The sequence below is a fragment of the Vulpes lagopus genome, chromosome 12, assembly GCF_018345385.1.
Source record: "Vulpes lagopus strain Blue_001 chromosome 12, ASM1834538v1, whole genome shotgun sequence".
Classification (NCBI taxonomy): Eukaryota; Metazoa; Chordata; class Mammalia; order Carnivora; family Canidae; genus Vulpes; species Vulpes lagopus.
The window spans coordinates 14920447-14934040 of record NC_054835.1 but is presented as its reverse complement, the minus strand read 5'-3'; the positions used below and the strand labels follow the sequence as shown (position 1 = coordinate 14934040).

At 41.5% G+C, this 13594-nt stretch overlaps 1 protein-coding gene across 1 annotated transcript in view; it reads right to left on the bottom strand.

Moving 5' to 3' along the window:
- Positions 1-13594, bottom strand: part of METTL16 (methyltransferase 16, N6-methyladenosine) — a 72998-nt gene that overhangs the window by 1553 nt on the left and 57851 nt on the right. The window contains exons 7-9 of the mRNA XM_041726997.1: positions 13108-13177; positions 11930-12019; positions 1-174 (exon numbers count right to left, since the gene is read on the bottom strand). Coding sequence (XP_041582931.1) covers positions 1-174; positions 11930-12019; positions 13108-13177 — 334 coding nt within the window. The remainder of the gene's footprint in view (positions 175-11929; positions 12020-13107; positions 13178-13594) is intronic.

Here is a 13594-nt window from a genome sequence, read left to right as displayed (position 1 = left end):
CTTCAGATCGGTGAGGATTTTTTCAATCCATGCTGTTACAACTACTATTCCTTCCACTGTCTCAGAACCCAGAGATGATGCTTTGAGGGACAATTCTTTCATCACAGACTCCAACACTACAAATGTAATAGGTTTTCTTGACTTCTCTAGTTTTCTTCGCTTACTGGGTGGTGACTGAAAAAAAGAGAAGGCATGGGGAAAGAAGGGAAAGTTATCCAAATAATCAAATCTCATGCATTATAATGAACTCAGCTAGGGAACATTTCCATGACTTTTACTACCAAATGCAGACTATTAAAAATACAAAGGCCTTTGCATGTTTATTTTCAATGCTTAAGACAACTCTGCCAAATAGGTTTACTATCTCTTCCATTTTATAGAAGGGAAAACTAAGATACAAAGATACATAACCAGCTCAGGGTCACACAGCTAGTAACTGACAAAGTTAGTAGTGAACCCCAAACCCAGGTTCTCTGCCATGCCATACCATGCCATGTTCAGGCCTCCAGTATATAACACCCTTTGATTACTAAAAGTCCTTAACCTATGTGTTGTGCCCAACACATGCCTGTATAATTATCTATTTCATGGCAGCTAAAGGACCCTGGGGGCACCATGTTCTCTTCCATAAGAACTGCATGATTTAAAACCATCTGTATGTAGTCTAAGTCTATACTTGCTGAGGCCTGAAGGAAAGCAGCTGGTTAGCCACAGCTTGTGAGATTACATGCGAAGAATGACCAGGGTCATTAAGATCACATGGCAGAGAAGGAGGCCTGCTGGATCTTGGCTAATGTTAGGAGCAAGCCAATGGCTAAGGTGAGCACTGCCTCTCTGCTTGAAAAGGAGATACCAGCAGTGATGAGAAGAGTGGATTTAAAAGCTAGTTCTAGGGCAGCCCAGGTGGCTCAGCGGTCTAGTGCCGCCTTCAGCCCAGGGTTTGATCCTAGAGACCTGGGATTGAGTCCCACATCAGGCTCCCTGCATGGAGCCTGCTTCTCCCTCTGCCTGTGTCTCTGCCTCTGTGTGTGTGTCTCTCATGAATAAATAAAATCTTAAAAAAAAAAAAAAAAAAGCTAGTTGTACATACTTCAAGACTGTCATCTTTCTATTTCATCTATTTCAAGCTTAGGAAGTGAGTTATACTTTACCCACTAGAGGGACTCAAGTTCCATTTTTAAAACTAAATGATATTGCTGGATTTAAAATTTATTTCTTTAAAATAAAAATTTCCTAATTTTTTAAATGACTCTTAGCTAAGTCCAGGTATATTATGAACATTTTAAGAGACAGACCTGTTTGTGTTGGCAAAATTTATCAAAACGTTAAAAAATTAAGAGAATTCTAAAGGTCAGGGTCAAAATGAGCAGGTAAGGATTTTAAGGAGAAAGGCTCATAAAGAGAAAACATAGTGGTTAGCTGTGAAGACCTTTTCCTGCAAAAAGCAGTCCCTGAGTTGTGCTTTTTGCTAACTGCAACTCTACCTGGAAGCACTGACAGAGCACATGCATATACACACAAAGGTGAGGCCTTGGAAGGACTAACCAGCAACTCCACACCTCATAAATACACATAACAACAAAATAACTAGTTTTTCCTATGCTAGATCATTTTTCTAAGAAATAATCTATATTTTCCCTTTATACCAGATATTAACTAAAAAAATTAAAAATAAAAAAAGGAAATTAACACTAGAAAACATCTTAGAAGAAAAGGACCAGGGGTGCCTGGGTGGCTCTGTGGGTGAAGTGTTTGCCTTGGACTCAGGTCATCATCTCCGGGTACTGGGATTGGGCTCCCTGTTCAGTGGTTAGTCTGCTTCTTCCCCTCTCTCTTCCTCTCCCCCTGCTTGTACCCTCTCTGTAAAATAAATAAATAAAATCTTAAAAAAAAAAAAAAAAAAGGAAAGGAAAGAACTAAAAACAAAGGGTACATATATGAGTAAGAACCTGCTCTTGAAAAAGGAATCACAGACTTCAAGCTCTGAGTCTGAACTTGTTCAATTAATGTTTCAGACAAGATAATATTGAAATTAACACAGAAGTATTGTTATTTCTCAGCATAAGAAAGATAATTTCTACAGTCTACTGAGAGCCTCACATTTTTCTCTAAGGAACTTAAGATATGATTATTATACTTCAGAGAAGGAAACATGGTGGTGTGCGGGAGGGGGAGGGGGACAAGAACCAGATTCCCCATCCTACTTTCCAATACCCAAGGCTGTTACTATGGACAGGTCACTGTAACAGGATCATCCCTGACAGCCCACCCAGCACCCCAAAGATCACCAAGAATGTGGCTAAAAGGACAGCGGCTGGCTATCTCTTCTGATAGAGATGGTAATCCTTTGTGCTTACAAATTCCAATAAGCAAAGTGAAGACGTTTTGTTTCTTTTTTTTTTTCTTTTAAGCTTTTGATGCTGTTGTTTCTTAATTTGTCATGCTACAGACAGCCTACAATACTCTTTCTCCAAAAGAAAGAACTCATCATTTCTAGAACTCAAAGGAGAGAAATACATCCTTACTGAACCTAGTAAGAGCTCTATCATGGATCCACTTTCCAAGTTCTGAAGGAGTTGGAAATAACAAAATAGATAATTTATTACCCTGTTACCCCAAGATGAAAATGAAAACAATGAAAACTTCTTCTTTTTTTTTTTTTAATTTTTATTTATTTATGATAGGCACACAGTGAGAGAGAGAGAGAGGCAGAGACACAGGCAGAGGGAGAAGCAGGCTCCATGCACCGGGAGCCCGACGTGGGATTCGATCCCGGGTCTCCAGGATCGCGCCCTGGGCCAAAGGCAGGCGCCAAACCGCTGCGCCACCCAGGGATCCCGAAAATGAAAACTTCTGTATCTCACATACAGCTCCTTTACCTGGCATTGTGGCCACAGTTTTTCATGTATAGTGGCCAACTGATAAATCCGGTACTTCTGAATATTTTTTTGTGAATTGCTTTAAAGATTTTATTTATTTGAGAGAGAGGGAGAGTCTCAAGTAGATTCCCCACTAAGCACAGAGTCAGTTGGGCTCCATCCCGTGATCCTGAGATCACGAATTGTGCCAAAATCAAGAGTTGGACATTCGGGGCACCTGGGTGGCTCAGCAGTTGAACATTGCCTTTGGCTCAGGTCGTGGTCCCAAGGTCCTAGGATCAAGTCCCGCAGCCCACTTCTCCCTCTGCCTGTCTCTGCCTCTCTCTCTGTGTGTTTCTCTCATGAATAAATAAATAAAATCTTAAAAAAAAAAAAAAAGGTGTTGGTCACTCAACTGACTGAGGCACGCAGGCGTCCCTTTAGTAAATTGCTTTAATACACACATATGTAATTCCAGGACTGTTTTAGTTTTACTCTATTATAGAAAGTAGGCACTCAAGAGACAGATAATTCATACTCAAGAAATTTTCGGTTTTTAAACATGTTTTAAAACATGTATCCATTTATTTGAGAGAGAGCAAGAGAGAGAGAAAATGTGTGCGCAAGACCAGGGGGCGGGGCAGAGCGAAAGGGAGGAGACAGAGAGAAAAGAAGACTCCTGGGGCTCAATCCTACAACCCTGAGATCATGACCTGAGCTGAAATCAAGGGTCAGATGCTTAACCAACTGAGCCACCCAGGGGCCCCTAGAAATTCAAGTTTTGTTTTGTTTTTTTTTAATTTTATTTATTTACTCATGAGAGACACACACAGAGAGAGGCATTGACACAGGCAGAGGGAGAAGCAGGCTCCATGCAGGGAGCCTGATGTGGGACTCGATCCTGGGTCTCCAGGATCACACCTTGGGCCGAAGGCAGGCGCCCAACCGCTGAGCCACCCAGGCATCCCATTCAAGTTTTTAAATAATTAAAGTTTAACATAATCTTGGCTTACAGCAATCATTCCTTTCCCCCTCGTGTTTGTACTGAAATTTCTTAGTAGGCAGGGCTAGAGTAAAATACACGAGCAGGCCTTGAGAAATAGTTAAATTCAACCCTACAGGTCTCTCGTAATTTTATACTGTGTCACAACACAAGTAAATAGAAGCTATTTCCTTCCAAATAAGATGAACTTACTTTGCAAATATGCTTATGATCCCAAACCACAAACATTTTATTTTATTTATTTATTTTTTACTTTTTTTTTTTTTTTTTTTTTAATTTTTATTTATTTATGATAGTCACAGAGAGATAGAGAGGCAGAGACACAGGCAGAGGGAGAAGCAGGCTCCATGCACCGGGAGCCCGACGTGGGATTCGATCCCGGGTCTCCAGGATCGCGCCCTGGGCCAAAGGCAGGCGCCAAACCGCTGCGCCACCCAGGGATCCCACTTTTTTTTTTTTAAGATTTTATTTATTCATGAGAGACACAGAGAGAGAGAGGCACAGACACAGGCAGAGGGAGAGGCAGGCTCCACGCAGGGAGCCCGACATGAGACTCGATCCCAGGTCTCCAGGATCACACCCTGGGCTGAAGGCGGCGCTAAACCGCTGAGCTACCCGGACTGCCCTATTTTATTTATTATTTTACCACAGATATTTTATTTTTTTTTAAGATTTTATTTATTCATTCATGAAAGACACACAGAGAGAGGCAGAAACACAGGCAGAGGGAGAAGCAGGCTCCACGACGGGAGCCTGACATGGGACTTGATCCCAGGTCTCCAGGATCTCGCCCCGGGCCAAAGGCAGGCGCTAAACTGCTGAGCCACCCAGGGATCCCTACCACAAATATTTTAAATGAAAAGTGCTACACTGTCTAATGTACTTTAAGCATGCAAGGTATCATACATAATTCAACATTTTATTTTTATTTATTTTTTATTTTATTTATTTATTCATGAGAGACACAGAGACAGAGAGGCAGAGACACATGCATACTGACATGGGACTCGATCCAGGTCTTCAGGATCATGCCCTGGGCTGAAGGTGGTGCTAAACCGCTGAGCCACCTAAGCTGCCCATAATTCAACATTTTAAAGTATAAAACAAAATCACTTCTTATAATGGCTAATTCAGTTTAATATGAAGAACCAGAGGTGAACTTACAACTGACTTTGAATTAGAAGATGTACTATTGGGGGATCCCTGGGTGGCTCAGTGGTTTGGCGCCTGCCTTTGGCCCGGGATCGAGTCCTACGTCGGGCTTCCTGCATGGAGCCTGCTTCTCCCTCGGCCTGTGTCTCTGCCTCTCTCTCCTTCTATGTCTATCATGAATAAATAAATAGATAAATCTTAAAAAAAAAAAAAAAAGAAAAGAAAATGTACTATTGTATTCTCCAGCTGAAAGCACAATATGAAAGAAGTCTTGTGAGGAACTGCAGACCCCATTAGGGATACTGGCTTTGTATCTTTTGAATGACAAGGATTTATTGAATAACAATCAATGGGGATGGGTCTCAAGTGTTATTTTGTTGCATCCTTAAAAATGCACCAGATTGAAACCATAAATTAAACAAAAACAGTCTTAAAATTTTAAAATATACTTTACCTAGCAGGACTGTCTATACAACTCTTAAATCCTCACTCTCACTTTCATTTCTAGATCTCAGTGGTACAATCAGTCAAGAGCCTTTCAAATGAGGTACATACTTGACATAAATCCATGTATCATCTGCTATGCTGCCTGTTGTTAATTATAACTAAGGCAAAAATCCCAAAGAAGCCACAAACTACATGAAATCAGTAAGTTCTCCCTTGTATCTGCAGGAAAAGAAGAGAGCCATTCACTAGGCATCTGCTAAGCATGTAGTCACAGCCTCCTTATTTTGACAGAGCAATCTCCAGAATGGTCTTGAGGGGAAAGGAGTGCTCTTGCTCTTGGCCACTGCAGTGGAGTCCTTGCTGTTCTGCCACACTCTGAACGGCTGCTGCCCCTGGTCCTCCAGCAACAAGCCAAATGCCTAGGAGCTGTGATTCTGCATAGGCTCTCACTATTTGGAGAAAGAGAGCCAAGGGGCCAACAGTGACACCTGACAAGAATAAAGACAGGAGGTGTGCTAGGAAGGACAGTCAGACTAGCTTTCCCACTATGCCTTATTTGAACGTGTATCAGCTCTGCTGCCATGAAGTGGATTGAATATTTTGTTGTCTAAAGGTGTAACTTCCTTATTAATAAGCAGTTCAGTGGACATTTCCATTGCTATCTTAATCTGACAGGTTACTGTTTAAAATGTCCGAAATCGGGGTGCCTGGCTGGCTGAGCCAGTAGAACATATGACTCTTTATCATTATTTTAAAAGATTTTATTTATTTGAAAGAGAGAGCTGGAGAGTGAGCAGGGGGAAGAAGCAGAGGCAGAAGAGAAGCAAGCTCCACACCAAGCAGGGAGTCTGATATGGGGCTCAATCCCAGGACCCCAGTCAGGACTACGACCTAAGCTGAAGGCAGATGCTTAATCAACTGAGCCACCCAGGCACCCTGTGGTTCTCTTTTTTTTAAAATGATTTTATGGGAACCCTGGGTGGCGCAGCGGTTTGGCGCCTGCCTTTGGCCCAGGGCGCGATCCTGGAGACCCGGGATCGAATCCCACGTCAGGCTCCCAGTGCATGGAGCCTGCTTCTCTCTCTGCCTCTCTCTCTCTCTCTCTGTGACTATCATAAATAAATAAAAATTAAAAATAAAATAAAATAAAATGATTTTATTTTTAAGTAATCTCTACACTCAATGCAGGGCTCAAACTCACAACCATGAGATCGAGAGTCACATGCTCTACCAACTGAGCCAGCCAAGCACCCCAAAGAACATGTGGCTCTTGATCTCAGGGGTTGTGAGCTTGAGACCCACACTGGATGTAGAGATTACTTCAATATAATAATAATAAAATAAAATGTCCTGAAATTATCCCGGGGTATATGTAAAAATAGTAAAAAGTAAAAAAGCAAGGGGGAGAAAAGTCTATGTGGAATGCTATCTAAGAAGGGTTGTTTCATATTTTTTAAAGATATTTTTTTGGGGGGGCACCTGGATGGGTCACTTGGTTAAACATCCAACCTCTTGATTTCAGCTCAGGTCATGACCTCAGGGTTGGATAGAGCCCCATGTCAGGCTCCACACCCAGCAGGGTGGAGACTGCTTAAGATTCTCTCTCTCCAGGACGCCTGGGTGGCTCAGCCTGAGTGACTCAGCGGTTGAAAGCTGGTTGGAAGTCTGCCTTCGGCTTGGGGCATGATCCTGGGGTTCCAGGGTCGAGTTCCGCATTAGGCTCCCTGCATGGAGCCTGCCTCTCCCTCTTCCTGTGTGTCTCTGCCTCTCTCTCTGTGTGTCTCTCATGAATGAATGAATGAATAAAAGATTCTCTTTCTCCCTCTGCCCTTCCCTACTAAATAAATACATAAAAAGATTTTTTTTTACGTAATCGCCACACACATCATAGGGCTCAAACTCATGACCCCAAGATCAAGAGTCACATGCTCTTCCAACTGAGCCATCTAGTCATGGTGGTTTGAACCCTACATGTATATATCCTATGTTAAAATGCCTGTGCGTACACACTAAGAATAAATTATAATGAACCATGTAGCAGTGAGGGATTAGGATGTTTCAAAGAGACAAGAGAAGCTAGATTATTGACTATACCTCTTTTGAGATTTGACTTTGAAACCATGTATCTTTCACAACTACAAAATTAAATAGCTCACAAAAAGAAATCCCTAAGAAATGAAACAAATGAACCTAACTGTGTATGGATTTAGCAGCCTAAACCCACAAAGAAACATTCCAAATGACTTTAAAATTCATCACAAGACAGCCCTCAAGGACCTAAGAAATTGAAAAATGACAAAATAGTTCTTTTCACATATCATTCTGTTGATGGTAACATTAATTTTGAGACTGCTGTGGTGACTCATGGGTCAACACAAATTAATAATTATGTAAGCATGGTTGAGGACTAGCCTGACTTTGTAGAGCCCCCGTTTCCTCATCTAGAAAGTAAGGATACTACTATTTCACTTGATTGTTGCCAGGTTTAAATAAAATGACATAATGTGTGTGATGCATTCAAGTAACAAGAATGACCGTCTCCAGTGTTTCAAATCTATTAGGCCTATTAATGTCCTGTTCACAAGGTTACACACCTTAGTACAAATCTTACACCATTCTTTTTAACATTTAAAGAAAACTTACTGAGCACCAGTCAGACACTGACCACTCCTCCATCAAGTCACCTCTGACTTGCCCAGCCAGAACTGCTTTCATATTGGGAACTCCTTTACTCCCAACCATTCATTTCAGCACTTACTCAGATATAATTCTGTAGCAATGCTTTGTGTGTGTTTCCCTCCCATGAAACTTGCCATTGTAAAGACAAAATGGTGTCTTCTTTCTTTGGCATTATCACAATGAAGATCACACTTCATAAGATAACTAGGAAGAGAGTCCTTCTGGACTCTGGCTCTGGTTGCATCTGTTTTATAGACTGGTATAGTACTGGTTTTCAAACCATTTAACAGCAGAATCCATTCAAGAAATAAAATCAATATATAATATCAACGCAAGCAGATCATCTCTGGTTAAAATGAGAACAAGGCCTGAAGTACTAACCTGATTATCTGCCCCCAGTTGTCATTCCCCTGTGGCACCCTACACAGAATCTCTATCTAGAACCAGTGTGAAACCTATGCAGTAGTAACCACAGCATTGCCAGGAGACCCCAGCTCTGCTAACAAGGTTACCTGATTAATTTGACCCCTTCCCTCCATCTGCTTTTCAAAAGCCCTCTAAGGGCAGCCCGGGTGGCTCAGAGGTTTAGCGCCACCTTCGGCCCGGGGTGTGATCCTGGAGACCCGGGATCGAGTCCCACGTCAGGCTCCCTGCATGGAGCCTGCTTCTCCCTCTGCCTGTGTCTCTGCCTCTCCCTCTCACTCTCTCATGAATAAAAAAAAAAAAAAAAAAAGCTAAGTTTACTCCCTAGACAGAAAGTCTCCAGACTTAAAAGGAATGTCTTGAACACAGGAGATAATTTTTTTAAAACCAGACTTCTAGGGTAATGCTAGTACCAAGAGTGCACAACTTACTGGGACCACACTATTTTTCCTTCTTATTTAAACAAGTGTTAAATTTCTGAAAGCAAAGCAAAGCTAACACCCTGGGCAATTAGAGGAGAAGCTGGGACAAAGAGGCATTCTAAGTGGCTTGTTAAATCTGTAAAGAACAGTCTTCACAATATGCTTCCTTATATTCATCATCAGTCAGGAATGATTGTACAAAAATTCTATCAACACTAGGACTCATCTTTTTGTTGCTAAAATAAATCCAGACAAGAGCAATGGACTTAGTATAGGCACCTGAATCAAAATTTTTTTAGCATTCAGCACTAGCAGAAACAGAGTCAGTAGGCCTGAGATAAGTGAAAACAGAAGTTGCCATAGTAACTTGCACATTTACCCTAAAAAAGCTGGTGTGGGGGTGGGGTGGGGAAGTAGGTCAATATTTCTACCTAGCTAGCTCTAGTCCTTGGCTTCCCCGCATTGCAAGCAGCATGCTTCTATCTCCCCATCCCTAACAGCAGCAGCAAGAGGGGAAAAAGTCAGGTGAGCATTTCAAAACGTAAGGAGTGGGGAAGAGGTCCAGGTGAAGGGAAGGAGAATCAAGAAGATAGCCCACTGAAAACCTCACTAGTGCCCTGGGACTACCCTTGGGAAAGCAGCTGCTGATCAAAGGAACCAGTGCTAAGAAACTGTTGCTGGGCTACTGCAAATCAGAAATTGCCATTTTCCCTGTAGCAGTTTAAGTGCACATAATGGAACACTTGGGAAGGCATTATTAACAGCTTTGGATTGAGGGTATCGGTGGGGAGGGAGGTACTCTCTCTGGCAAGGGAGAAACCCACAGCAATCTCCAAAAGGCATTCTTTGATGGTTGAAACTATGAACAGGGCTCAAGGATGGCCTAATGACAGGGAGGGAGAAGGTTCCTTCTCAAAATAAGCTGATTTTGCTAACACACCGCCCTTTGTTATTTTGATCTGAAACAGCTACTAATCCAAAGGGCAAAGGTTGACTCTGGGCTCTGAGATGGCAAGGAAAGTGCCAGAGCCCATTATAAGCTCTTCCACCTGCCAACAAATGTGGGAAGCAGGTTAAACAGAAAGCATGTGCCAATAGGCACAGTTCCACTTTCCTGCCACTGTTAGCATCTGCAGAGGGATAACCCAGTATCTACACAGGGATAACCCAGGACAGTACTAATGGTTTTAACAATTTGGGGTGAAAGCCCCAATTTTTTAGAAAATGACAGAAAGGGTAATCCTACAGGGAGGTAAAAAAAAAAAAAAAAAAGGCAAAAAACAGGGATCCCTGGGTGGCTCAGTGGTTTGGCGCCTGCCTTTGGCCCAGGGCGCGATCCTGGAGTCCCGGGATCGAGTCCTACGTCGGGCTCCTGGCATGGAGCCTGCTTCTCCCTCCTCCTGTGTCTCTGCCTCTCTCTCTCTCTCTCTCTCTCTCTCTCTCTCTCTCTCTCTAGGTCTATCATAAGTAAATAAATATATATATATAAAGAAAGCAAAAAACAAAAAACCAGAACCATCTTTTTAAACAGTGAACATTTCAGACACTAACCTCTAGTTTCCCCATTGCATTGTACAGAGGTGGATATGGGCTTCCACCGGGTAGATCATTCAAACTTGACTGGGAGACTTATTTCCACCTAGCAGCACACCCAGCGGAGTACAAGAAGGACAGGCTCAGTTTTAAAGCTGAGCTCATGTATTCTAGAGCCATCTGCAAATTGTCCCTTTGTAGTTCTGCACATGTCTCTATTCCTCTGCCCTATGAGAGAAGGGGAAGAGGCTCATAGACACAGCAACATTTAAGATGACTTGAAAGACCAAGTGCAACTAAGACTTTGGGAGAGGAGCTCCCAAAACAAGCATATTATATGGCCAGGGGATGAGGAGTACCTGAAGGACCAGATACTAGGCCTCCACAAATACCATGGGAATAGGGAGTACAGTTCTGAGCACTGTGTGCATAACCTAAAGATGGGAGACCCCAGGCAACAAGGTCAATCACTTTTGTGAAGGAACTGTGAGAACAAACAGATGCTGTTCCATTGCCACCTCTCAGTACAGCCCAGAAAAATTATTCAGTCTAACCAGTTCAGAAGTATTTTTCCTTTACATACAATAGCACAGAATACAAAGAAAAGTTTGTGGAACAAATTATTTTTTAAAACATCCTATTTCAGGGTGGCTCAGTGGTTGAATGTTTGCTTTCCACTCAGGGCATGATCCCCAAAGTTCTGGGATCGAGTCCCACATCAGGCTCCCTGTGGGGGAGCCCGCTTCTCCCTCTGCCAGTGTCTCTGCCTCTTTCTCTGTGTGTCTCTCATGAATAAACTAAAAAAAAAATCTTTAAAAAAAATACATACATACATACATCCTATCCCAGAAAATGTTCGAGCTTAAGCATATGCAATGTGGAGAGACTAAGAAAAAGACCTAGCACCCAGCTTCAAAACTGACCAATATTCTAGTGGTAATTTTAAAGCTAAGAGAGAACCTTCACTGGAATTATCCCTAAATGTTATATATCAAAAGCCTGCAACCCAAAAATAGCACTTTCTATATTCACCAGTAACTCCAGGAGACAGCCACTCTATGAAAGTATCAATAGTAAAGGAAAATAAAGGCTTCATTTCAGTTCTTAAGGAATATCCAACAGAATAATTATACCTGCAAGGTGTTTCTATAGGTTATATTACCTGAATTTTTAATTCATTTATATTTGCTGAATAAAAATCATTGTGTTACACAACCCCACAAAGAAAGGCTCCAAGGCCACCACAGTCAGCCTTCTAGGACTGTGTCTTATTTCACAACCACTTCCCATTCTGACCTAAGCATTGAGGCAAACTTCAGGAAAACCAAAGTAGTAAAGATTTTTCATTTCTAACCTAGTAAAACCCACTATGTGCTCGCATTTGAAGAAACTAAATCAAAGTCTCTACTTACTGGTACTGTAACATCATCATAAAAACTCCAAGCTAAAGCCCATCTCATTGTCCGACCTTGACAGAATTCAGTGTAGGTGACTTTAGGAACCTGAAACCAACAAACATGTCATCTCATCAAACTAAAGTCGTTCTATCAATATGCTTTGGGTTGCTGCCTCATGTTAATTATGTCATGGTTTTTCTTTTTATCAGTTAACAAACACTACTGTCAAAAAATAAATAAATAAATAAAAAACCACTACTGTCCCGAAACAGTTATGCATGGCTATCTAATAATCAATGAATAAATTACCTCTCAACAAAGTTGTGGGTTTTCTCCTCTCATAAAACAATAGAGAGAATTTAGAGTTCTGGCTTGAAGGTCCAAATATTCAAAACACCCCAATTAACACAGCTCTTCAAAAAACCACTGGTAAGTGATTAAAATGGTTTTGTTTTCTTTTCTTTCCTTTTTTTATGGAAAGAGAGCCAATAACGCCTAGCAATCTCCCTTCTGTCTGATTTTGGGGGGGGGGGCACCTACTTTGTGGCTTTTGGAATTTTAACAAAGAAAAGGTGTGATAGGGAAAACAGGATGAGTACAATATCAGAGAGAAACCAGAAATCAGAAACTCGGTTTCTGCCACTGACCACACATCTGACCCCCTTCTCTGAAAAATCACCTGGCTCATGCTGACTTATGCCCAAATCCCATAAACTGGGAGAGGAGGCAGGGGGCAGTATTAATTTGCCACCTGCTTTTCAAAAGAGAAGCAGGGGCTGAACTCTTGTGAACTGCACCATAAAGGGAAACACAGCTGACTGAATATCATTCTAGTTGTAGGCGATCTTTGGTAACTAGATCTGCGACCCAGAATAAGCCCCTTAACTTATATAGCCTTCAGTTTCTGCAATTAAAAAGGAGTCAAATGTGGGGTCAGTGGTAGGTAAAACCAGGTTTTTTTTATTTCTGGTATATCTCTAACATTTATTCATTTGTTTCCCCCCATCTTTTCTCTATTATAATTGTCGAAGAAGGCCTTTTAAAAATAATTTATACAAAGCTTCTTTCACAAAATTAAAAAATAAACAAAAATAAAACAAAAAGAATACATTTAGAGTTTTAAAGTATAAAGGAAAATTCCATACTCTATCATTAAAAGTAGATATACCAGAATAGTAATGACAAAGCCTTACCCCTTGTATGCGAAGTTCTTCCTTTAGAGGAGCCAGGCTGCATTTTTTCCCCAGCATACAGCTATACCACCTAGGGGAAAAAAAAATCAGAGAAGTCAAACACTGTTTATGTGGTTACATTTTTTTAATTAAGCATTTCTCATGTGAACAAAATGAAAGCAATAGTAAACAATTTTGAGTTAAGTCACAAGTGACAATAACAAAAATTGTACATAACGTATTTAGACAAAGAGCAAACCTAGCAAAGGAAAACAAGGGCCCCTGGGTGGCTCGGTCAGTTAAGAAATTGCCTTCAGCTCAGGTCATGATCCCTGACCTGACCATGAGCGCTGGGCTCCCCTGCCCAGTGGAGAGTCTAGTTCTCCCTCTCCCTCTGACCCTAATCCTCATACTCCTGCATACATGCATCCTCTCTCTCAAATAAAATCTTAAAATATAATGTTATATGTTCAATTTAACTTCAACTAAAAAAGTATAAACAGCCCCC